The sequence below is a fragment of the Oryctolagus cuniculus genome, chromosome 1 (assembly GCF_964237555.1).
Source record: "Oryctolagus cuniculus chromosome 1, mOryCun1.1, whole genome shotgun sequence".
NCBI lineage: Eukaryota > Metazoa > Chordata > Mammalia > Lagomorpha > Leporidae > Oryctolagus > Oryctolagus cuniculus.
Window position 1 is genome coordinate 182,299,039 of NC_091432.1, and position 26,582 is coordinate 182,325,620.

The 26,582-nt window shown below is 39.6% G+C and overlaps 3 protein-coding genes across 10 annotated transcripts in view; 2 read left to right on the forward strand and 1 right to left on the reverse strand.

Annotated features, from left to right (window-relative positions):
• The window catches only part of DENND4C (DENN domain containing 4C), a 129,106-nt gene extending 113,364 nt beyond the window's left edge, over positions 1-15,742 (forward strand). For 7 of the 8 annotated variants that reach the window (XM_051857424.2, XM_002708081.5, XM_070052789.1 and 4 more), the window contains 5 exons: positions 560-805; positions 1,891-2,008; positions 9,154-9,304; positions 12,371-12,435; positions 12,891-15,742. In XM_051857424.2, coding sequence (XP_051713384.2) covers positions 560-805; positions 1,891-2,008; positions 9,154-9,304; positions 12,371-12,435; positions 12,891-13,027 — 717 coding nt within the window. In that variant the 3' untranslated portion in view covers positions 13,028-15,742. Of the gene's footprint in view, positions 1-559; positions 806-1,399; positions 1,519-1,890; positions 2,009-9,153; positions 9,305-12,370; positions 12,436-12,890 lie in introns of those variants that run through there. The other variant, XR_011380242.1, reaches the window with a different exon arrangement.
• Positions 15,743-15,936: 194 nt separating this feature from the next.
• RPS6 (ribosomal protein S6) lies at positions 15,937-19,401 on the reverse strand. Its single transcript, XM_002708080.5, has 6 exons — positions 19,262-19,401; positions 18,543-18,674; positions 17,825-18,035; positions 17,482-17,628; positions 16,178-16,335; positions 15,937-16,075 (listed from the first exon to the last, which is right to left on the reverse strand). The coding sequence occupies exons 1-6, from the start codon at positions 19,265-19,267 to the stop codon at positions 15,980-15,982; spliced, it is 750 nt and encodes a 249-aa protein (XP_002708126.1). The 5' UTR covers positions 19,268-19,401; the 3' UTR covers positions 15,937-15,979.
• Positions 19,402-19,414: 13 nt separating this feature from the next.
• LOC100338112 (small ribosomal subunit protein eS4-like) lies at positions 19,415-26,582 on the forward strand. Its single transcript, XM_017341018.3, has 2 exons — positions 19,415-19,530; positions 25,455-26,582. The coding sequence occupies exon 2, from the start codon at positions 25,462-25,464 to the stop codon at positions 26,251-26,253; it is 792 nt and encodes a 263-aa protein (XP_017196507.1). The 5' UTR covers positions 19,415-19,530; positions 25,455-25,461; the 3' UTR covers positions 26,254-26,582.

Here is a 26,582-nt window from a genome sequence, read left to right on the forward strand (position 1 = left end):
CTCATAAATAACTGTATAACTTACAAAGTCTAGATTAGGGGTTTTTTCTCTTCATTCCTTATTTTACTTGGATTATAAAATTGCTTTTTAACAAAATCCTCCAGTGTTTGTTAGAATGAAATATAACAAGTTATATATAACCTTAGAAGGAGTCAGCAAGGAATATTAACATAAAATATTACTACATTTCTTAGTGCTTTGAAGATAAGGACACATAATTTTTTATCCTATCATTATAAAGCATCTGGATAAAAATGTTTCTTTAAAAGTTGAAAAAGAAAGTTAATCATACATATATTCCATTGTTTACATCAGTATGATCGAGAAACTATTTTAAAGCCTCTGATAAAATATGCATTATTAATTTTCTCTTGTAATAATTAAGGTTTTTCTTTTAGATTTTTCATTCATTAGGTTGCTATGCATGTGGTGATCGTCCTGAAATAACTGATTTTTTTTTTAAAAGAATAGATAGAGGAACATAATCTCACTAAGAAGTACTCGTAAGCATACAGGATTAAATAGATAACAGCCACTTCCTTTTGTATATTTTTTTAAGGATCCTTTAGGAAAAAGACCCAATCCTCCCCCTGTTTCTGTGCCCTACTTGAGTCCTCTTGTGCTGCGTAAAGAACTTGAATCTTTGCTAGAAAATGAAGGCGATCAAGTGATTCATACATCATCTTTCATCAATCAACATCCCATCATTTTCTGGAACCTTGTGTGGTATTTCAGACGTTTGGACCTTCCTAGTAACTTGCCAGGACTTATCCTGACATCTGAACATTGTAATGAAGGTGTACAGGTAGGAACAACTTTTATATTTATAATATATTGGTGTTGATTATAAAACAACAGTAGCTTAATAAGATAAAGGTTGATTTCTTTCTCACTTAAAAGTTTAGATTGTTAGTCTCAGGATGCTACATTATTACGATCTAAGATTCTTATATTTGCTTAGCTGGGCATCACTTCCATTTCCAAGTTCTACTCCTGGTTCAGAATGGCTGGCTTTACTTCCAAGCTATGACATCCACATTCCAGGCAACAGTAAGGAGAAAAATGGATGGAGAAGAGTCTGTCTTCTTTCTTAAGGAACAGCTCATGGAACTATACATAGTTTTTACTCATATATCCGTTTGACTGAACTTATTTATGTGGTCATACCTTGCTGTGGAGGTATCTGGGAAAGGTGACTTTTGTTCTGAACTGTCATATTCCCAGCTGAAATTCTCACAACAGCCTTATTTGAAGGAATTCATGTTGCCCGTATTTTTCAGATAATATGGTTAAAAGTTGAAAAGTAACCTCTTTAATGTCACATACCTAATCAAGTGATGGAGAGCCAAGGTCACAGTCCAGCTGTCTGACTGTAAAGCCTCTACTTTACTTGTACTAGGATCCCTGATTCCTGTGGAGGCACAGAACTCTTGAGAATTCCTTTATTCCATAATATTGGATATTGAGAGAAGCCCAGTCCCTAAAAACACACCTGGAGCAGAATATTGTTCTCTTTAGGTATTATAAACTGTAAGTTGTCTCATTTATTTTGAGTAGTAGCAGGTAAAACAAAATTATCTAGTAAGATAATAAATGCTTGTAACTTGTCTTAACCTTAAAATTTTACTGAAATAGTGGTTAATCTTTTATGTGGCCTTTGTGCCAGTTACCTTTGTAATTCTTGAAAGTCAGCATGAGAATACCTATACCTCAGAAAATAGCAAGGACATTTATCATCAAGTAGTAGTAAAAGTTAAAATTTTTGCTCAGAACTTTAGATCCAGAGATCAAAAATTTAACAATCAAATTTAACATAATCAAACTTTACTAAGTCTACCAGTAATTATTATGCTTGGGATACTAATATTTTCCACTTATCTTTTTTATTAGCTTCCTCTATCATCTCTGTCCCAGGATAGCAAACTTGTATATATTCAGCTCTTATGGGATAATATCAACCTTCATCAAGAACCTGGAGAACCTCTTTATGTCTCATGGAGGAATTTTAGTAAGTAAAATAGAATTAAAGACAAAAGGTGGAAACTAGGAAAAACCTGAATAGCATTTACAAGTGATTGGATAAGCAAATTGTACACCTATATGATAGATTAGTATTTCACAGTAAAGAATTTTTAAAAAAAATAATTAAACAGATGAGAAAAATGCATTACACTGCTTTATTCTTTTAAATTTTAGTTCAAATTTTCTTGCTATTTTAGTGGCCTGTTTAGTTGTATCAGGTCTCAACTGAATTAAGCAGTAATTTTGTGTTATTTTTCTGTTAAATACCAATAACAATTTGGTAGTACTCTGACCTCAGAATCAACCCTTAAGGCATTCTGTTCTGGCTGAAAAGCCCACAAGAGAACTTCAGGCATGGAAAGCCAAGACGCTGTGGCAAAAAGAAGGACTTTGGTGGGAAGAAGTGGTCATCAACGAAGGAGGTACTTTTCTCTGAAGGGAGAAGAGAACTTCCACTTTGCTTATGGCCTTGTCTAAATATGGACAGAGTTTGTGGATTCAAAAGGCTTCCATAGCAGCTCATGTCAAGAGCCTCGGGTGATTATTGACATCACACTTAAGTGTGTTCATTGTTAAATTAACAAGAGTCACTGTGCACTAACTTCCCATGCAGGACCTCTGTCCTCAAAGAGTTGTATTATATCATAATTATGTCTTAAGTGCTGGCAAAAGATGTATCATTCTTAGGTGCTTCTTTAAAGTTAATTAAGTTTCTTAAAAAAAAAAAAAAAGGAAGTGAAATTAACTTCAAGCTGCAATGACTTTGAACAGCCCTTGTCTCAACTGTTGAGGAACAGTTTTGGTTTTTTGTGTAATTTGTTGAACTCTCAGTATAGAATTGGTCTTCTGTGTATAAAGTTAATCGAAAATGGATCTTAGTGGAGAATGGGGGAGGGATTAGAAGAAGGGTTGAGAGAGTGGGTGAAAGGGTGTGTATGGTGTGAAGAATCACTATATTCCTAAAGTTGGACTTAAGAAATGCATGAAGTTTATAGTCCTTAAATAAAAGGTAGATTCTTGGGGTTGGGGGAGAAGGATGGATAGATAGATAGATAGATAGATAGATAGTGGAAAATACCAATTTGGTTGAATATTTTTATAGTTTATAGAGTAGAAGTGTAATTTATATGAGTTGCAATAGGTTCAAAATTTCTATTATGTGGGTGAATCCAATCTCATAGATTGTGCCTTAATTTTTAATCTTTTTATATTTAGAACATATTTTACAAGAAATTTAAAGATTATCTTGTATGTATTGAAACCTTTTTGAGTCAATAAGGAAAACAAAAGCTAGTAAATAAGTGAACAAATAACATTAATAGGTAGTTCATAGAAGAAATATTAGATGATTTACAAACTCTGTTAATTTCCTAGGGCTGCCTTAGCTAAGTACCATAGACTGGGTATCTTTAAACAATAGAAATTTATTTTTTCACTGTTCTGATGCCTGGAAGTCCAAGATTAACATGTCAGCAGGTTGGTTTATCCTGAGTCCTCTCTTGTTGGTTCGTACGGGACTGCTTTCTTGTATCCTCACATAGGTTTTTCTCTGTGCAAGTGCACGCACATACATATTCCTGGTATCTCTCTTCTTATGTGGACACCAGTCATATTGGATTAGGGTCCGTCATCCTTATGTCCTTATTTAATGTGAGTATTTCTTTAAAATCCGTATCTTCCAGGCCGGCGCTGTGGCTCACTTGGCTAATCCTCCGCCTGTGGCGGAATCCCATATGGGCGCCGTGTTCTAGTCCCGGTTGCTCCTCTTCCACTCCAGCTCTCTGTTGTGGCCCGGGAGGGCAGTGGAAGATGGCCCAAGTGATTGGGCACCTGCACCCGCGTAGAAGATCAGGAGGAAGCACCTGGTTCCTGGCTTCAGATTGGCGCAGCGCTGGCCGTAGCGGCCATTTAGGGGTGAACCAACGGAAGGAAGACCTTTCTCTCTGACTCTCTCTCTTGCTGTCTAACTCTACCTGTCAAATAAGTTTAAAAAAAAAAAAAATCCATATCTTCCAACATCGGCAGTTAGGCTTAGGCCCTCAACGTGAATTTGACAAGGTAGGGGGTAGGGACACGGTTCAGTCCATAATACAGACATGAATAAGTGCTCAATTATATTAATACAAAGGTACTTCAAAAGGTTTGTGGCTAGGGGACAGGTGTTGTGGCATAGAGGATAAAGCTACTGCCTGCAGCATGACACTGGCATCCCGTTTGGGCATCAGTCATGGTTGCTCTACTTTCTCAACCTGATAATGGGCATCTATGACAATCCACAGTTGATATCATATTTAATGGCATAAGACTAAATACTCTCCCCCATCTGTGGTTTTGCTTTTTGTGGTTTCATTTATCCACAGTCAACTGCAATCCAAAAATATTAAATGGAAAGTTCCAGAAATAAATAATAAGTTTTAAATAACTCAGTATAATGTTGTAACTGCTCTAATTTATTAATAGTTATTGTTAATCTCTTATCACACCTAATTTTTTTTTTTGGACAGGCAGAGTTAGACAGTGAGAGACAGACAGACAGAGAGAAAGGTCTTCCTTCCGTTGGTCCACCCCCCAAATGGTGGCCATGGCTGGCACGCTGCGCAGATCCGAAGCCAGGAGCAAGGTGCTTCCTCCTGGTCTCCCATGTGAGTACAGGGCCCAAGCACATAGGCCATCCTGCACTGCCTTTCTGGGCCACAGCAGAGCGCTGGTCTGGAAAAGGAGCAACCAGGACAGAATCCAGCATCCCAACCAGGACTAGAACCTGGGGTACTGGCACCGCAGGTGGAGGATTAGCCAAATGAGCCGCGGCGCTGGCCTGTTACACCTAATTTATAAATTAAACTCATCAAAGGTATATATGTATGTATAGAAGAAAACATAGTATATCCAGAGTTCAGTACAACCCATGGTTTTAGGTATTCGGTGGTCTGGAGACATACCCTCTTCAGATAAGGGGGACTACTATACAGAACAAGACAAGGATGTCTGCTTTTGCCATTCTTGTTTAACATTGTACTGGAGATTGAAGTAGAGTAATTAGACGAGAAAATTTCTGAAAGGCATACATTGGAAAAAAAAGAAAAGTATCTATTCTGTGCTTGTTGATTTTACAGTTATATATAATAGTCCCTCCTTATCCTTGGAGGATACATTCCAAGATCCCCAGTAGGTGCCTGAAATGCTGATAATACCAAACCATATAGACTGCATTTCCTTCTTACTGTAGATCTTAGAAACTTCAGCATATGATTTTTTTCTTTCTTTATTAAGTTGATAACTTGTCTTTTTCCACTTAACAGAAGCACACTCTAGCTTCTCTTTGGCAAATCCAAATTGCCAGTATCACTTCTCTTGTGTTTTGGGGTTATTATTAAATAAAATAAGGTTACTTGAACACAAGCACTGTTAAACGGGAATAGTCAGATAATGAATACAGCTGCTAAGTGACTAGTGTAGATATGTTAGACAAAGGGATGAGTCAAAAGAAGGTATAAGAAAATTTGAGATTTTATCGTGCTATTCAGATTGGCATGAAATTTAAAACTTTTATGAAGTGTTTATTTCTGGAATATAATTTTTCATTTAATACTTTTGAATTGAGGTTGACTGTAAGTATCTGGAACTTTGGTGGTTTGTGATAGAGGACGGATCCACTGTCAATAGAAAATTCTAAGGAACATGAACACATACACAGTGAAACTGATAAGTTTAGTGAGGTTGAAGGACAGAAGATCAGTATGCAGAAAAACAACTATATTTCTCTGTACTTTCAATGAACAATTTAAAGTGAAACTAAGAAAAGTTTTATTTATTATAGCATCAGAAATGTAAAACTTAACACTCTGAAAACTGTGAAATCATTGGTTGAAAGAAAACCTAAATAATGGAAAGAAATTCCATGCTCATATATTATAAAAATTAACAATATTATGATAGTGGTTGTTCCAGATTGAACTACAGGTTCAATTCAATCCCTATTATAATTCCAGATGGCTTTTTAACAGAAATGGCCAGAACTATCCTAAAATTTGTATGGATTTCCAAGGAACAAAGAACAGTCAAGACAATCTTGAAAAAGAACAGAGTTGTAGACTCACACTTCTCAATTTGAAAATTTAAGGCAAAGGTTCAATATTAGCAAAAGAATAGATATATAGTTGTTCTACCATATACATTGGGGATTGTTTCCAGGATTCCCTCTTATATACCAAAATCTGTGGATGCTAAAATCCCTTACATAACATGGTATAGTATTTGATATGACCTGTATACATCTTCCCATATACTTTAAATCATCCCTTGATTACCCACAGTATCTAATACAATGTAAATAGTTGTATTATTCAGAGAATAGTGACAAGGAAAAAAATCTGTACATGTTCAGGACAGAGCCAGTTTTTTCCCCCATATATTTTTTATCTGCAGTTGGTTGAATTTGCAGAACCTGCAGATACAGAGGTCCAACTGTACAGATCAATAGAATTGAAATTCCAGAAATAAATCCTCATATGTATGTGTGGCCAATTGCCTTCCAGCAAGAGTGTGGAGACCATTTAATGGGTAAAGAATATTCTTTTCAACAAATAGTGCTGAGATAACTGATAAGCAGTATGTAAAAAGAATGAATTTGAATCACTTCCTCATCATACATAAAAATGAACAAAAAAAATAGATCATAGGTCTAAATAATTAGCAACTAAAAACTCTTAGGAAAACACAGGAGCAAATTATCATGACCTATTCTAAGACAGAGCCTTAGAATCAAGACCAAAAGTATAAATAACAAAAGAAAAAGCAGATTTGTGGTTAAAAGAAAAAAACTACTGTTCTAAAATATAGGCCATCATAGAAATGAAAAGCCAATCAAAAGAATGGGGGTAATATTTACAATTTATGCATCTTAAAAGGGAGTTGTACTCAGATAGGTAATGAAATCTTAAAAAGACACCTGTTTTACAAAGGGGCAAAGGATCTGAATAGATAGTATTTAAAAAAAAGTATCATGTGAAAATATGCTCAGTAGCAGTATATCAAGCACATGTAAACCCAAACCATAGAGATAACTACTTCCTATTTCCTAGGATGGGTATACAATAACAGATAATAATGAGAGTTGGTGAGTATGCCTAATAATTGAAACCCTCGTAATTCATCATTAGGATATAAAATGGTACAGCTGCTTTGCAAAATGGTTTTATACTCTCTCAAAATGGTAAACAGAATTACTGTATGTCAATAGTTATAGTCTTAGGTGTATACCCAAGGGAAATGAAAACATATAAAACATATCCCTATAAAACTTATGTAGGAATGCTCATAGCAGCATTATTCATAATAGCCAACCCTTAGAAATTATCTAAATGTCTATCACCATGTGAATAGATAAAATATAGTATAGCTATAAAATGGAATTTTATTTGGCAACAGAGTGATGAGGTACTGACACATGCTACAACATGGGTGAATCTTGAAAAGTTTACAGAAGCATTCAGTTACAAAACAGCACAAATTGTATAATTGCATTTCTATGACATACCCACAACAAGCCTATCTGTAGAGACAGGAAGTAGAATGTAGTTGTGGAGTTGAGGCAGACTTTTTTTTTTTTTTTTTTAAGATTTATTTATTTATTTGAAAGAGTTACACAAAGAGAGAAGGAGAGGCAGAGAGAGAGAGAGTGAGGTCTTTATGCACTGTTTTGCTCTCCAATTGACCACAACGGCCGGAGCTGTGCCAAACTGAAGCCGGAGCCAGGAGCTTCCTCCAGATCTTCCCAGGGTCCTTGGGCCATCTTCTACTGCTTTTCCAGGCCAAGTCAGGGAGCTGGATCGGAAGTAGAGCAGCTGGGACTTGAACTGGCTACCTATATGGGATGCCAGCACTGCAGGTGGTAGCTTTATACACTATGCCACAGTGCCAGCATATTTATTCCAATAACTACTTTATTTATTTATTATTTATTTGGAAGAGTTACACAGAGAAGAAGAGGCAGAGAGAGAGATATCTTCAGTCCGTTGGTTTACTCCTCAGATGGCCGCAAAGGCCAGAGCTGTGCCAATCTGAAGCCAGGAGCTTCTTCCGGATCTCCCATGAAGGTGCAGGGGCCCAAGGTCTTGGGCCATTGTCTACTGCTTTCCCAGGACATAGCAGAGAGCTGAATCAGAAGTGGAGTAGCTGGGACTCGAACCAGCCCCTTTATGAGATGCTGGCACTGCAGTTGGCAGCTTTACCCGCTATGCCACAGCGCTGGCCCCAACTGAAGCTCTTAAAAAATTTTTTTTTATGTTTGTTTATTTATTTGCAAGGCAGAACTGAGAGATACGGAGAGAGAGATCTCCCATCTGATGGTTTACTCCTCAAATGCCCACAGCAGCTGAGGCTGGGCCTGTGAAAGGCAGGAGCTTAGAACTCAACTGAGGTCTCTCACATGGATGGGGTGGCAAGAATCTAAGCACTCACTGCCTCCCAAGCTTGCTTTAGCAGAAAGCTGGAATCCAGCTGGCACTCTAACGTACACACTCTTCCATTGAATGTGGGCATCCTAAGAGGTGTCTTAACCAGTATGCCAAATGACTACCCCATGAAGCACTTTTATAAGCTATGAAATCTGTATGATTCTTCTAGAATTACCCTTGTATTATGATTGGACTGCCATATTTAATAGAAGATAAGAGGCTAAAGCAGGTAAAGGTTATTCTTACATGAAATTATGAATTGTGGTATATATCATAAATGCATACAATTGTTATTTGCCCACTAAAAAAATTAAAAGAATGAATTGAACAGTCTAAGACTGGTAGATAACTCTTCCATTAACAGGGATCCAAGCTCACTCCGATGTATCTGTTTTACCATCAGTAAAAGTTGGCTCATGGCAACAAAATGGCTGCTGGAATACAAATTATCATATGCCAGTGTGGAGGAAACCACAGGCTTAGGGAAGGGCATAGGGACAGGTCTTCTCTATGTGTAGGGAACAGGAAAAATATTTTGAGCTGGTACACTACCACATAATTTTACTGGTTAGGGGGAGGTGATGTTGAGTAGATGCCTGGAAATGCTCCAGTTTGTTGGGGGGGGGTTGTTTAATTATTGGGAAAAACTTATTTTTATTTACTTTGTTCTTACTAGATTCTGAAAAGAAATTGTCAGTCCTGTCAGAAGAACAACAAGCAACAAGCACTTTAGTAGAAGCTATTAAGCAGAGTATTCAACGTAATGATGTTCTAAAACCTATCAGCCTGCTTTCACAGCACATGAAGCCGAATGTGAAAAGACAAAGGTAATGATCTAATATTATTTAGCTGTGTTCCACTCAATAATGTTTTTTCAAAATTATTATTTTTTAAAGATTTATTTATTTTCAAGATAGAGTTACAGATGGAGAGAGGGAAAGACAGAGAGGTTTTCCATTCATTGGTTCACTCCCCAGGTGGCCACAATGGCCGGAGAGGTAAGCCTGAGCCAGGAGCTGCTTCTGGGTCTCCCATGTGGTTGGAGGGGCCCAAGGATTTGTGCCATCTTCCACTACTTTCCCAGGCCATCGCAGAGAGCTGGATCAAAGAGGCGAAGCCGGGACATGAACCAGCACCCATATGGGATGTGGGCACCACAGGCAGAATCTCAGTCTACTATGCCACAACATCAGCCCCCAAAATTATTTTTTAAAATATCTCAGAAATACATACTTGTAACATACTATGACTGGTTTTAAAATCCAGATATATATAGATTCATACTTGAGCATGCACACATAATAAAAGCATTGATAGAGAAGATTAAATTTTAGGAAGGTAAATAATTGATGTTTAAACTATACTTTGTTTTTTTGGGAAACATTAGTGCTATTCACTTGAAACCATCCTTGAATTTATTAATAGTTATATACTTGTATTTTACTTGTTTAGGCCCTGTGGTAGCCACACATCTTTTCTTTATTGGATATAAAAGAATGTGGTATTAGGAGTAACAATTTAGGAAAGTGATAGAAGCAGTGAACTACAAAGGATATAGAAGTATCTTGATCCTGTTACTATTGTCTGCTAACGTGTCTCAATCAGTATTCATCCTCATCTCAACATAAGTGAATTTCGCAATGGAAGCTTCAGAAAAGGAGACATAATCACTTACATCTAACATTACTAATGTTTCCAGGGTCCCCTTCAAATTTCTTTGGTCATGGCATCTTTAATGATAATCTCAGATGTGATATGGCAAGAACTGATAATGAAATGTATGAATTCATTTGCAATCTCAACTATTGACATGGAAATGACCTTCATAGTTTAAAGAGTAACTTGCTTCAAACATCTGCAGGTTAAGAACAGGAAAATATTAGAAATGTCACGTTACAGTTTCTGAAGCACCTAAAGCTATAAGTGCTGTTAGAATCACCTTCATGTCCTACTTTTTTCTTATGTAAATTGTAACCCCCTCATCTTAATTTTAGTAGCTTGTCCTGAAGCTCATTTTTAACATTTCATGTGTGACATTTTTATTTTTACAAACCAAATAAAGGTGATTTATCCGTTGTATTAGATTAGTCAAGAGACCACACCACCTTTCACTGTGTCCAAGGTTTACTCTTCATTTATGCAGAAATTTTTACTTTGTTGAGAGACAAAGATGAGAGAACTCTGATTTTGTGAATTAAAATAGGAAATTAAAATATGTGTTACATATCATTTAGTAGTTATAATATTTACAGCAACCCATTTTGAATTTTTATTTCTATTGGTGTAAAGCTTTATGCTCAGTAACTTTTTTTTTTCCAAGATTTTATTTATTTATTTAAAAGTCAGAGTTACACAGAGAGAGGAGAGGCAGAGAGAGAGAGAGGGCTTCCATCTGATGGTTCATTCCCCAACTGGCTGCAACTGCCGGGGCTGCGCCGATCCAAAGCCAGGAGCCTGGAGCCTCCCCTGGGTCTCCCACGTGGGTGAAGGGGCCCAAGGACCTGGGCCATATTCCACTGCTCTCCCGGGCCACAGTAGAGAGCTGGATCAGAAGTGGAGCAGCCAGGTCTCGAACTGGTGCCCCTATAGGATACTGGTGCTTCAGGCCACAGCGTTAACCCACTGTGCCACAGCGTTGGCCCCTATGCTCATTAACTTTTAACTTCTCTGTTTTGTTTTAAATGTTTATTTTTTGAAAGGCAGAGTTACAGAGAAGGAGAGGCAAAGATATCTTCATCCGCTGGTTTATTCCCCATATGGCCTGGCCAGGGCTGAGCCAAGCCGAAATCAAATGCCAGGAGCTTCTTCCTGGTCTCCCATGTGGGTGGAAGGGGCCTAGGAACCTGGGCCATCCTCTGCTGCTTTCCCAGGTGCATTAGTAGGGAGCTGGATCAGAATTGGAACAGCCAAAACATGAACCGGCACCCATATGGGATGCTAGCACTGCAGGCCATGGCTAAATACAGTGTCACAACACTGGCCCCAACTTTTAACTTTTTAGAATTTTTTTAAAAATTTATTTGAAAAGCAGGGTAACATAGAGGCAGAGGCAGGGAAGCCCCAAATGGCTGCAACAGCTGGAGCTGTGCCAATTTGAAGCCACGAGCTTCTTCCAGGTCTCCCACATGGGTGCAGGGGCCCAACCACTCATGTCACCTTCCACTGCTTTCCTAGGCCATAGCAGGGAGCTGGATTAGAAATGGAGCAGCTGGGCTGGCGCTCTTGCACACTAGGTTAATCCTCTGCTTGTGGTGCCAGTATCCCATATGGGCGCCAGTTCTAGTCCCGGTTGCTCCTCTTCCAGTCCAGCTCTCTGCTGTGGCCACGGAAAGCAGTGGAGGATGACTCAGGTGCTTGCGCCCCTGCACCCCCATGGGTGATCAGGAGGATGTACCTGGCTCCTGCCTGGTTTTGGATTGGCACAGCGACAGCCATTGCGGCCACTTGGGAAGTGAACCAACGGAAGGAAGACCTCTCTCTCTGTCACTGTCTCTCACTGTAACTCTGCCTGTTAAATAAATAAAATCTATAAAAATAAATAAATATTACAAGAAGTGGAGCAGCTGGGACTCGAACCAGCACCCATATGGGATGTCAGCACTGCTCGTGGCAGCTTACCTGCTATGCCACAGCGCCGGCCCCAACTTTTAACTTCTTAACTTGAAAAAGATACAGGAAATTGCAGAAGTAATACAGTTCAATGTACCTCCTTTACCCAGCTTCCTAGAAAGGTGGCATCTCATAAAATTATATCAAAACCAGAATATTGATATGGATACGTTACTGGTGACTAGACTACAAGAACCTAATCTGTTTTCACAGTTTTTAAAAACCTGCATATGTGTTTATTTTATGCTACTTACCCATTAACTTTTAAAATATTTGTTTCATAGGAGTTTATACAGAGAAATCCTCTTCTTATCATTAGTGTCGCTTGGGAGAGAGAATATTGACATTGGTAAGTTGGAAGGATGGTCTTTTTATTATTTTGAAGATTTTTTTATTTGAAAGGCAGATAGACAGTGAGACACCCCAAACGGCCACAAAGCCAGGAGCCTGGAACTCCTCATGGGTTCCCACGTGGATGGTAGAGCCCCAAGTACTTGGCCATCTTCCACTGCTTTCCCAGGTGCATTAGCAGGGATCTGGACCCTGAAATAGCTGGGACTCAAAACCAGTGCTCCAATGGTGGTGTTAAAAGCAGCAGCTTATTAATCCACTCCACAGCACCCGTTCCTAAAGGCTGTTTTATTTTCTAATGCTTAGAAAGTTGTAGCTGGTATGTATAAATACCCCACTTGCCTTTAAAGACTTCTACTTTAAATGTTGCTGTTTAAATATATATTTGACTCAGTATCATTTTTCAATGCATGACCTTTAACAAACTGTAACATTTTAAAAAATGTCTTTCAGAGGCTTTTGACAATGAATATGGACTTGCATACAATAGTCTATCTTCAGAGATTCTTGAAAAGTTGCAGAAAATTGATGCTCCACCAAGTGTCAGTGTGGAATGGTGCAGGAAGTGTTTTGGAGCGCCTCTCATTTAAATAAAGGATTCGTTAGAATTTTAACACATAGTACCAGGGAAGTAGATTCAGTCTGGAAACATTCAAGGTTTTCTCCAGCTTCTGAGAATTAGTGAAAACTGAAATGAAGTTAACTCTTAGGTAATATATAATTAATTTGTAATTCATACTGAATCATCTCAAAATGTAAAATGCTGTTAAAATCCCCCAGGGTTTATTGACGTTGAAGACTCCTGAATTGTTTGCCTCTGGTGAAAACTGTTATTTGGATTTACTCAGTATTTCTAATAGTTTGATAGAAATAAGAAACCATTCATGCTAGGCATTTTGTTTATATTTGAAGCTGTTGGGTTTGGGAAATGGCAGATTAAACTTGCCTAATCCCAAACAAATGAAATAACTCAATTATAAGAGCAATTATTTGTGTATGTGTATATGTGTGGGGCTGTGTAGGTATGTCTATGTATAGCCATATTTTAAGTGTATATTTATTAAAATTCTTAGATTGCATGTTGCAATACAATTTCCTGAAAGGGGTCTTATTGACTATCAGACTATCAAGTAAATGACTACTACCAAACTTGTCTGTAGTCGTTAATCTCAAATTTCCTGAAAATCTGATGACAACTGCCTTCCCTCCAACTTTTTATCTTTCTTTTGTTGTTACATTGCATAATGACTGTATTTTGAATATCTAGTTGCTTCCATCTTCTTCCCAAAACTGTTAATTTGCCAAGGCTTTGAAATGGGAATAAATGGATCAGATACTTAAATTGAGATGCAATTAGCTTTATAATTTGTGAGTTTGATTGGTACATGCTTAAAATGCTAAAATTATGTTTGAATGGGCAATCTTTGTTCAAGACATAACTTGTTGCTGTTGGTCACTTTTTGAACCTGTGGGATAATTTTGCACTGTACATTTTTATTTTTGTATAATAGTTATACATGCTTTTGAGTAAAAGTGTGAATTTGTAAATACTACTTTTTGGTTAAACCAATTAAGTCTCATAATTTTGAAGCTTACTGAGCATGTGCCAGTATGTTTAAGAAAATCATGACCTCACAATGCCTCACTTTCACATGTATCATGCCTTTCATTAAAAAATATCCATTAAGGAACAGTAAACTTGCCTTAACTCTGCATGGTTTTAAAAAACCAGGGGTTGCATGTTTCTAGTTTATGCAGATGACTAAATCCATTGACACAAAAAGGTTATTCCCATTTGCTAGTTAAACAGCACAAATTGTGTTGACTTTTTTTTATAAATTATAGTTGTTGTACCAATCTTTTATGAGTTAGGCATTTACCTATGAAAAATTGTCTGAATTTATTGTGAAAGTGCTGAGTCAAAGAACCTGACATAAATCATGTACAATTTTCATTACTTTCAAAATGAATCTTTTGCACTGTCTCAAGAGTATATTTTTACAATTTGCAACTTGGTACTAGTTTTAATACATAACACTGACTCGACAGAAAATTTGAAATTACTTTGCATATAAAACTGAGGTTGAATAAAGTGAAAAATTAAGTTTGCTGTGCTTGTTTAATTTCTAATGCTCTTGAAATCTTCAAAATTATTTCTCCTAGTCTTTACCTACCAAAGCACTTCCTGTTTACTAATGTCTAATGAAGATTTTGCAGATTTTATAGATTCTTCCAATAATCTGTTAAATTATTAGACATCAGGATTGATTTGTTAATCTTGAAGACATTTTCTAACACTGACCACAGAAAGGGTCATTTTAGAAATGTCTGCAGTGATTTTTATATAGCCTTTAAGAAATTTTAATCCTTAATCCTATAACTTTTTAAGAGGCATCTTTTGGCATTGGTTTTAGAATCTTTCCTAATCATATTCTTAGTTGTTCACCACTACCTTCATGGTTGAAGACTTTATAAGCATAAATATTCTGTAGCTCCAGAATATAGTTAACCTTTATTCTCAAGATTGAACATTTTGGCAATCTATGCTTGTCATCTTTATCAAATCTTTAATCTTAAAGGTGCCAGGAAAACTAGTCTAGGGGAGCCTAATTATGGCGAAAGATGTTCTCATGTGTGATAGGTAACTTGGGAGTAACTCCTATGGCTAAAACTTGAGTCCTTTTTCTTTAGAGTAACTTTAAAATGTTAAATTTCCCCTTTGGCTATTTCAAATCAATTTATTTACCTGCCATTAATTTCATGTTATCTGATATTACCACCCATTAAGATCATTGGTCTTACCAGGGAACTTATTACTAATGTACAATTTGGGGTCCCTCTACTCCATGAATCTGCATTTCAGTGATATCTCAATTTATGTACAGTTGTGGATTTTAAGACACTAAATCTCTAGGCTCTGGATGAAAAATTTACTGCTAAAATGCATACTCTAGAAAGTCGTTACTTAAACCTAATGTGCCTTTTGAGTGTCATGATAGCCTTTCAACATTATAACTAAACATTATAGTTACTACAAAAGCCATGCTATATTAGTATTTCTTGGTAGATTTTTCATTGACGTAAGAATGTTTTGAAGAGGCAGTCAACTGCTTTTCAAGTCAGTTTTGTTAATGCACTAAGTTTGCACTGGTTTTAAAAAGCTTTGTGAAAATTTAAAAAATGGTATCCGTTAGCTGTGCCTTAACAAATTAAATTCGCAGTGTCCACTTTCACAGGGCACTCTGCATATAATGTAAATATCTTTCAGAAAAAGTGTGTTCTTCAAAATAAACTGCATAAAACGATTAACAGTCCCAGTTATTTATTTCCCATGCTGTTCCTTGCCTTTCTTAAAAGAATCTTAATGTGCCATTCACTACCAAAAGAAACCCTTTATCTTGGCCATCTATTCCCACTGACCAGACTGCCATATACATACACCTCCTTTTTCCATGACCCTTCATTTCTGTAGTTACATCATCAATGAAAAACCAGTAAAGGAGATCTGAAACACAATCTTATTTATTTGTCGTTATTAAACCTTATTTTTGACTGGACTCAGATTTAGAAGTAGACGCTCTCAGAGAAGACAGCCTACGTCTCTTGGCAATCTGTTCCTGGCGTTTTTCTTTGGCCTCCTAAACAAAACAAACAAAAAAGCAGTTAAAGCTTGTCTGTACTGAAAAGATCCGTAACCCAATCCAAAGGCAGGCCTAATGCCCTGTCCACTTTGGACTCACCTTCATTCTCTTGGCCAAGAGTTTAGCATATTCTGCAGCCTCCTCCTTGTTCTTCTTAGTACGCTGTTTCTTCAGAGCAATTCGCCGGCGTTTGTGTTGCAGGACACGTGGAGTAACCAGACGCTGAATCTTGGGTGCTTTGGTCCTAGGTTTCTTACCTAAAAATCCAGACAGTTCAATTGAATATCAAATCAAATGCCCAGATTCATTAAGATCCACATCTTTAAGCATGCATATACTTTCTTCTAACTATGATATACACAAGTTTCAGTTATGTCTGAAAACTTAGTTGAGGCTTTTGATTTCTTAACTATTCTACAATTTAGGCTAAACCTCCACCCGCAGTGTCCCGTGTGTTGTTCTGATCCTGCTCTCAGCTTATGGCCTGGGAGAGCAGTGGAAGACAGCCCAAGTGCGTGGGCGACCCTTAAGAAGCTCCAGTCTCCTGCTTCATATCAGCCCAGTTCTCGCCAGCGCAGCCACTGGAGGAGTGAACCAGTGGATGGAAAACCTTTCTGTCTCTCCCGGTGTGTAACTCTACCCCTCAAATAAAATTAAAAAACAAAACAAAACAAAAAAACAAAAAAAAAAAACAACACCTGAAAAGCAGTCTATATCATCCTTGCATGTATGCACTGAGATCATTTATGTCTGGATCTGCTTCAGAGCAGAAACCTCTTCAGATGTAACCATTTTAAGTTCATGGACACTGGGAACACTTCAGGCTGTAAGATTAAACACTCAAGCTTCACAAGAATAGGAATTTTGTCTGTGACATATCCTTAGCACCAAAAACAGCACCATAGTAGGTGTTCAGATATTTCAATAATGAACTAAGAGCCCATACCATGTGCCAAGTGTAAGTTACAACAAATGTGAAATTATGTATCTATGTAGCATAAACATCGCACATTTCACTGTAAAAATGATCAGTGTTACGCATCACTGGCTAATTGTTCACTGGTGGCATGTTACCTAGTAATAGAAGAGGAATCTTCAAAAAAAATCAGACAATGCGTTATCACACAAAAAACATCTTGCATGGGTTCTTCAAAAACTTTACAACCGAAATGAAAGTGTGTGAGAACACTTGCAGTCACAACCCCACAATATCTGATCATTCTTGTGACTTCAGGCCCCCAAAACACAGCATTGAATATAAACAAGGATAAATACCTAGTGTGTAAGACACCTGCTTAAAAATTCAGAAGTGCAAATGCTCCAATATAAGGCACAAATTTTATCTGACATACACTATCTGCCCATGAAAAAAATTAAGCCCTAAATTGTATAATCCCTCCTACCTTCTTTGTTTAAGGGCTTTCTTACAACATACTGGCGTACATCATCTTCTTTAGAAAGATTGAAAAGTTTACGAATTCTGCTGGCTCTTTTAGGACCCAGGCGACGAGGCACCGTGGTATCAGTCAATCCAGGAATATCTTTCTCTCCTTAGAAGAGATAAGTGAACAAAGTTTAACTCAACAACCTCCTCATAATTAAGAATCCCAAACTGGCATGTTTATCCTATATTGATCACTTGTAACTGTACTGGTAGACAAGTTCCTCTGTCAAAACGGAGCTCCTTGAAATGAAAAAGTTCACTTTCCACAAACATCAAACTTAAGCAACATACATGCTTCTCACCTTTTTTTACAATAACCAAGTTGAGAACACTCAAATTGGCATCGACAATGCAGCCCCGAACTGATTTGCGCTTTCTTTCTCCAGTTCTCCTTGGTCTGTAACAGGAATGCCCCTTACTCAGCAGCAGGCGGACCCGCCCATGGGTCAAGACACCTTGCTTCATGGGAAAACCTTGTTTATCATTCCCACCACTGATCCGGACCACATAACCCTGCAGGAACACAATGACACAGTTACTGTTTCTACTCCAAATTTAAAAACGAAGAATTAGAAGCCTTAGCACACTCCAATTGTAGGGAGTGAAATTTGTTTTAAGTCTAATTGGAGGTACTCAACAAGTAGCAGTATTTTCTCTAGCTGCTAAACTGCCAAGTTCAATTAGCAAATTCCTTTCCAGTTCACATTTCTAGACTGTTTTACTAGAAACGCCACTAAGAACAAAAACATAGCATTTAAAAAATACCCCCTAAGTACTATCAGGACAGCGGACTATTTGACGTTTGCTTCCGTGCATAATCCAGGGAATCAAGCCTATGTAACTTCAGCTTTATTTTGCAGTGTAACTTACTACACAACCTTTACAGGTGACAGCTCCCCTTTGCAAGGTGACATTCTGAAATGACCCACCTAAGTCAGACTACAGAACTCTGTAGTCTGAATTGTCAATATCATTCACGGTCTCTCACTAAAATAGCTGCAACAACCCGTTAATTTTTACCTTCCATTCTTCACCCAGAGCGTCGGCAGCAACTTCTGTGGCCATACGCTTCTCATAGAAAGTACGAAGTTTACGTTCATCGTCCACTTCGATGAGTTTCTGGCAGCCAGTGGCTGGGAAGGAGATATTCAGCTGCAGATTAAAAAGGAGGAAAAAGCTTAGCAAGTCGCCTATGTTAGATAATTTAGAGCCTCCCACAACAGTCATTCATTGCAAAACGCCCTTCAAGTCACCCTCAAACAATCGGCAGAAATGTGAAATGCCGGTTTCACTTTTTAAAGAATCACTAGTAAGCATAGTTAACACCCAGCAAGCACCACTCTAGGTAAGCCACGTTTTCTCTAGTCCCGCGGGGCAGCTCCGCGGCCGAGGGCGCTCCGCTGCCGTTCACCCGCTCCACCAGGAAATATGATCTAGGTGGCGAAGATCAAGAGCCGCACGAAAGGGCAGCCGCAAACTGGGAAAAACGCCTGCTTCAGCCCAGGCTGGGCGCGAGATCGCCACCATGGCGCTCCCAGCCCGGCGCGACTCCAGCCGCAATCAGTCGTCATCCGCTCGCCCAGTGAGCTCTCTTTCCACAAGTACAAGTTTTTCCCCTGCCTCAGACCCTTCTCCAACAAGGGACAGTATCTTGAAGAGCTGGGACCGCGACAAAGCAGAATTCTGGAGCTCGATGCAAGTACCTCAAAGCTAGTTCAACACCCACAACCCCGACCTACCTTCATTTTGAAGCAGCTGACCGCCTCGGAGGCGCCAGGGGAAAGAGGCCCGACTTCCGCTTAGCTTAGATCACATAGGCACTTTCCGTTCTCGCGAGATGAACAGACGGCTGGTGTGGCGGAAGTGAGTGTAAGTGGGCGGGACTTCCGGTGGGGGGGTTAGTTGGCGCTAGAGACGCGAACTCCGCGAGCGTTGAGTAAGAAGTTGTGGCGTTCGCAAAGGTTTGGTGAGGCGAGCCGACGTTTAGTTGTAAGAGATAATCCTTTCAGTAAGTAGTATTTTCTGCGCTGTCCTGTGCCTTTTAGCTGTTCCGTGGCCGCGCCCCAGCTGAGTCCCGGCCACTGCATCCGATAACCCAAGAGTAGAAGGACAGGACCGGACTATCACAAAATGACCACCTCAGTCGTCTGTCGCCCGTGCCAACAACCGCGGTTACGCCAAGTCCACGGAACCGTCATATGTCTTCTGAAGTCTCCCTGCTTTCTCTGTTGTCTCTACGATCTTTCAAAAACGGAAAGTAGTATCACTGCCCTACTGGAAATGCATCAAATATCAGTGAAATACTGTCCAAAACCTTTGCCAGGGCCTCAAACTGTAAACAGTTTCTAACTGGCCTTTTGACCGTCGTTAAAGCCATGGCGGTCTTTCATATTAAATGCAGCCTCGTAAGAGACACCTTTCCCAACCACACTACCCAAAACACACATACTAATTGGCTAATACAGTGCTGTTCTATGTGGTACTTAATCATGAAACGTAAATGTGTTATTTATGGTCTACCTTCTCTACTAGATGACAATTTTAGTATACCCGGACACACCCAGATGCTTGATGCATAGTGAGAAAGGACTAGTAAATATTTTTTAAAATGTTTATTTACTCGAAAGAGTGATAGAAAGTTTTCCATTCAATTCCCAAATGCCTGTAATAACCAAGTCTGGGCCAGCCTGAAGCCCAGACCAGAACTCCACTGGGGTCTCACCTGTGGGTGACAGGAGCCCAAGCATTTGAGCCATCATCTGCTGCCTCCAGGTTGCATTAGAGGGAATCTAGATCAGAAGTGAAGATGGGGACTAGATCCAATCACTGAGATGGGGTGCAGGCATTCCAAATGGTGGCTTAACTCACAAGACAACACTCATCCCTTAGTAAATCTTCAAATGACAGTGATGCAACTCTTAGTAGTACAGAAAGATGTGGGAGAGAGAAGGTGCATTTGATTATTCCTCTAGAACATTTCTGGGAGAAGCAGGTTGGGGACCCAGGTGATCTAACTCAAGCCCACAGTCTTGATGAGTACACTGAAGGAAGCAATATTTATTGTCTATTACGTATTTTCTCCATATTTTATTTTCAAGAAAAATGTAACTACATTATATAAACAAAATAATGTTTATTTTCCAAGACTTTTGCATACCATCTGCTTTACTACAAAGTTTTGAATTTAGACCTGCTTTGCGTTCAAAGTTGATTCTACTGAATCCTGTTTGATTAACTTACATTAATTCATAGAATGTTTGCTAAAATGATACTTTTTAAAGCCTTTTATGTAATTTTTGTTCTAAAATTGACTCAATGTAAAATTAATCATTTTAAAGTGAACAAGTCCGTGACACTTAATACATTCACAATTTTATGTAGCCACCATTGCAGTTATCTAGTTCCAAAGTATTTTCCTTACCCTGAAAGAAAACCCCATGCCCCTTAAGCATGGGGCTTATTTCCAGCAGCTACTTGCAGACACCAATCTGTGTTTATACCTATGGTTTTATCTATTCTATATATTTCATATAAATGGACTATTATGTGACCTTTTGTATGTGTCTTCTAATGTTTTGAGGTCCATCCATGTTGTAGCATGTATCGCTACTGCATTCCTTTTTATGGTTCAATAATTTTCCACTGTTTATGATTAGACCACAATTTGATGGACCTTTCAGCTTTTTCTACCTTTTGACTTTGGCAAATAGTGTAGCTATGTTTGAATTCATGTTTTCAGTGTATGTAGGTATATACCTAGGAGTGAAATGGCTGCATCATATACTAATTCTATGTTTAAATCCTGGAAAAATTGTGAAACTTTCACAGTGGATATAACCATTTTACATTCCCACCAACAACCCATGGGGGCTCCAGTTTCTCCACATCTTGGCCAACACACTTGTTCTTTTTCTTTATTTTTTTTCTAGCCATGCTAATGAATGTTGTATGGTAATACATTGTAGTTTTCATTTGCATATCCCTAATGACTAATGATATTAGCCACTTTTCATGTGTTTGACCAATTTGTGGATCATCTTTGGAGAATTGTCTATTCAAGCTTTTAGTCCTCACCCCATTTTGGGGCTCTAGTTATTGAAGTAGTGGGAGTGAATTAATGTGAGGCAAAGAGTAAAGTCTAAGACTGTGTCCCAGGTTTTTTTTTTTTTTCTTAAAAAAAAATGTATGGAGGGGGCAGTGCTATGGCTCAGTGAGTAAAAGCCCCAACCTGCAGTGCCAGCATCCAATATAGGCACCAGTTCAAGTCCCAGCTGTTCCACTTGTGATCCAGCTCCCTGCTAATTCACCTGGGAAAGCAGCAGAGGATAGCTCAAGTAATTGGGTCCTTACACCCATGTGGGAGACTCAGAAGAAGCTTCTGGCTTCAGTCTGGCTCAGTCCTAGCTGTTGCCATTTGGAAGTGAATCAGCAGGTAGACGATCCCTCTCCCCCCCCCTCCACCTTCTCCCTCTTTGCCTTTCAGATAAAAGTATCATAAAAATTACTATCTTAGCTCTAAGTGTACATCTCAGTGTTATAAATATGTTCACATTTTTCTGAACAATCTCTAGAATTATTTTGTCTTGTAAAAGGAGAAACTTCATACTCATTAGACACTTCTCACACCTCCCCCTCCCACAGCCCTTGGTAACCATTTTACTTTCAGTCTACATGGTTTTGCCCAAATATATCTTATAAGTAGAATCAAATAGTAGTTATCTTTTTGTGACTGCCTTATTTGACTGATCATAATATCCTCAAGGTTCAACTGTGTTACATAATATGACAATGTTTCCTTCTCTTTAAAGCTAAATAATTTTCTATTGCATGTATATACCACATTTTAAAGTTTTTTAAAAAGATTTATTTATTTGAGAGGCAGAGAGAGAGAGAGAGAAAGTCTTCCATCTGCTGGTTCACTCCCCAAATCACCACAACAGCTGGAGCCAAGCTGATCTGAACCAGGAGCCAAGAACTGCTTCCGGGTCTCCCACACAGATGCAGGGGACCAAGGATTTGGGCCATCTTCCACTGCTTTCCAAAGTTATAGCATAGCTGGATTGGAAGGAGAGCAGCCAGGACTCAAACCTGAGGCCATATGGGATGCCAATACTGCAGGCGGAGGCTTTACCTGCTACGCTGCAGCAACAGCCCCACCACGTTTTCTTTATTCATTTGTCGGTAGACATTTGGGTCGCTTCTACCTTTTAGTTATTGTGTATAATCATGGTATTTTTTAATAAAGCAATTTTTAAAACAGATTTATTTGAAAGGCAGAGTTACAGAGAGAAGGAGATAAAGATCCTCCAAGCCCCAGTTCACTCCCCAAGTTGCCACACTAGCCGGAGCTGTGCTGATATGAAGCCAGGAGCCAGGAGCCTCCTCTGGGTCTCACACATGGGTGGCAGGGCCCCAGGCTCTGCAGCCTTCCCAGATAGGGATCTGAATCAGAAGTGGAACAGCTTGAGGCCGGTGCTGTGGCACAGCGGGTTAACACCCTGGCCTGAAGTGCCAGCATCTCATATGGGCACCAGTTTGAGACCTGGTTGCTCCACTTCCAATCCAGCTCTCTGCTATGGCCTGGGAAAGCAGTAGAAAATGGCCCAAGTCCTTGGGCCCCTACACCTGCGTGGGAGACTTGGAAAAAATTCCAGGCTCCTGGCGTCAGATTGGCGCAGCTCCAGCCGTTGCGACCAGCTGGGGAGTGAACCAGCAGAGGAAGACCTCTCTCTCTCTCTGCCTCTCCTCTCTCTGACTTTCAAGTAAATAAATAAATCTTTTTAAAAAAACTAATTAAATTTTTTTAAAAAAGTGGAACAGCTGAGACTCGAACCAATGCCCACATGGGATGCTGGCGCCACAGGCAATGGCTTTAACTACTGTGCCACAGCACCAGCCCCATAATTATGGTATTAACATGAATGTGCAAATATCTCTATATGACCCTTCTTTCAATTCTTTTGAATATACAAGTATATCTAGAAATGGGATTGCTGGATCACCACGTAGTTCTATTTTTAATTTTTTGAGGAAACTTCATGATGTTTTCCATAATAGTTATACCAATTTACAGTCCCACCAATAGTACATACAGGTTGCTCATTTTTAAGTTGGATTTTTTTAAAATTTATGTATTTGAAAGTTAGAGTTACAAAGAGGGAAAGAGATCCTCAATCAGCTGGTTCACTCCCTAAATGGCCACAATGACTGGGGCTGGCCCAGGCTGAAGCCAGAAGCCAGGAGCCTCTTCTAGGTCTCCCATGTAGGTGCAAAGGCCCAAGCACTTGGGCCATTTTCTGCTGCTTTCCCAGGAACATTAGGAGGGAGCTGGATCAAAGTGGAACCGCCAGGAATCAAACTGGCACCTATATGAGATGCTGGCACTGCAGGCCGTGGCTTAACCTGCTGAGCCATAGTGCTGGCCCCTCTGTTTGTCCTATTGTTAAGGAGTAGTAAGAGTTCTTTAGACAGTTAGGATACTAAATTATTAGGTATATAATGTCCAAATATTTTCTCCCAATCCCTAAATGATCTTTTTAGTTTCTTGATAGTATCCTTTAATTCACAGAAGTTTTTATTTATTTGAAAGCCAGAGTAAGAGAGAGGGAACACAATTCCATCTAATGTGTTGTTCCCCAAATGCCTACAATAGTTGAGGCTGGGTCATGCATTGTGGCATATCAGGGTAAGCTGCCACCTGTGATGCAGGCATTCCATATGGTGCCAGTTCCTGTCTTGGCTGCTCCACTTCCAATCCAGCCTAGCTAATGTGCCTGGGAAAGCAGTGTAAGATGGCCCATGTACCACCCTGCCACCCACATGGGAGACCCAGAAGAAGTTCCTGGTTCCTGCCTGAACCAGCCCTGGCTGCTGGAGCCATTTGGGGAGTGAACCAGTGGATGGAAGATTTCTCTCTGTCTCTCCCTCTCTAACTCTATCTTTCATACAAATGAAGACTTGTTTATTTTATTTGAAAGGCAAAGTTAAAGAAGCAGAGAGGTAGGGAGAGAGAGAGAGAGAGAGAGAGAGAGAGAGAACGAGAGAACGAGCTTCCGTCCTCTGGTTCACTCCCCAAAATGGCCACAATGGCTGATGCTAGGTTGGCCCAAAGCCAGGAGCTAGGAGCATCTTCCGGGTCTCCCACATGGGTGCAGGGGCCCAAGGTCCTGGGCCATCTTCTAATGCTTTCCCAGGCCATAGCAGAGAGCTGGATTGGAAAAGGAGCAGCTGGGACACAAACTGGCACCCATATGGGCTGCCGGTGCTGCAGGTGGAGGTTTAGCTTACTATGCCACAGCATCGGCCCTTGGCTACACACTTTCTTTTTATTTATTTATTTATTTGACAGATAAAATTAGACAGTGAGAGAGAGAGAGACAGGTCTTCCTTCCATTGGTTCACCCCCCCAAATGGCTGCCACGGCTGCAGCTACGCCGATCCAAAGCCAGGAGCCAGGTGCTTCTTCCTGGTCTCCCATGTGGGTGCAGGGCCCCAAGCACTTGGGCCATCCTCCACTGCTTTCCTGGGCACATTAGCAGGGAGCTGGTTCGGAACTGGAGCAGCCAAAACTCAAACTGGTACCCATATGTGATGCCAGCACCACAGGTGGCAGCTTAAACCCCTACACCACACTTATGGCCCCAAATAAATAAATCTTAAAATAAAAAAAAAAAAGACAGGAGCTTGGAACTCCATTCTGATCTCCTACATGGGTTACAAATGTCCAAGCACTGGGGCAATCATTTGATGCTTCCCAAGAGTGTTAGCAAGGAGCTGGATTGGATGCAGTCATCCCAAGTAGTAGCTTAACCTGCTACACCATATCTGCCCCTACAAAACCTTTTAATTTAGATGAAATATAATTTCTTAAGTTGTTGGTGATTGTGCTTGTGGTATCATTTAAGAATACATTGTCCACGCTTTTATTCCTAGTGCAGCCATGGCTCGTGGTCCCAAGAAGCATCTGAAGCGAGTAGCAGCTCCAAAGCATTGGATGCTGGATAAATTGACCAGTGTGTTTGCTCCTCGTCCATCCACTGGTCCCCACAAGCTTAGAGAATGTCTTCCTCTCATCATTTTCCTAAGGAACAAGCTGAAGTATGCCCTGACAGGAGACGAAGTAAAGAAGATTTGCATGCAGCGGTTCATTAAGATTGATGGCAAAGTCCGAGCTGATATAACCTACCCTGCTGGTTTTATGGATGTCATCAGCATTGACAAGACTGGAGAGAATTTCCGTCTGATCTATGATACCAAGGGTCGCTTTGCTGTTCATCGTATTACACCTGAGGAGGCCAAGTACAAGTTATGCAAAGTGAGGAAGATCTTCGTGGGCACAAAAGGAATCCCGCATCTGGTGACCCATGATGCTCGTACCATTCGCTATCCTGATCCCCTCATCAAGATGAATGACACCATTCAGATTGATTTGGAGACTGGCAAGATTACCGATTTCATCAAGTTTGACACTGGTAATCTGTGCATGGTGACTGGAGGTGCAAACCTGGGAAGAATTGGTGTGATCACCAACAGAGAGAGGCATCCTGGCTCTTTTGATGTGGTCCATGTAAAGGATGCCAATGGCAACAGCTTTGCCACTCGGCTCTCCAACATTTTTGTCATCGGCAAAGGCAACAAACCATGGATATCTCTTCCTCGAGGAAAAGGGATCCGCCTCACCATTGCTGAAGAGAGAGACAAGAGACTGGCTGCCAAGCAGAGCAGTGGGTGAAATGATCTCTAGGTGACATGTTGGGAAAGTCTTTGCACTTAATTAAAACAACACAACATGATTAAGTTAAAGAAAAAAAAGAATATATTGTTCAGTCCAAGGTTGTAAAAATTCATTCCTATATTTTCTAATCTAATCTCAAAGATTTACCCCTTTGTTGCTGTTTTGTTCTTTTATTTAGGTCATTGATCCATTTTGAGTTGACTGTTTCTATAATATGATTTTGGGAGTCTAGCTTCCTTCTGCTGTGTGTGGATATCCAGTTGTTCTGGCATCATTTGTTGAAGAGACTTTCTCTCATTAAATGTTCTTTGCACTCTTATTGAAAA

Coding starts and splice junctions, on each gene's coding strand:
- RPS6 (XM_002708080.5), bottom strand. Junction 17,629..17,824: donor CTTGGTTATTGTAAAAAAAG/GTGAGAAGCATG, acceptor ATCTCTTCTAAG/GAGAGAAAGATATTCCTGGA. Junction 16,336..17,481: donor AAAGCCCTTAAACAAAGAAG/GTAGGAGGGATT, acceptor CTGGATTTTTAG/GTAAGAAACCTAGGACCAAA.
- LOC100338112 (XM_017341018.3), top strand. CDS start 25,462: ATGGCTCGTGGTCCCAAGAAGCATCTGAAGCGAGTAGCAGCTCCAAAG.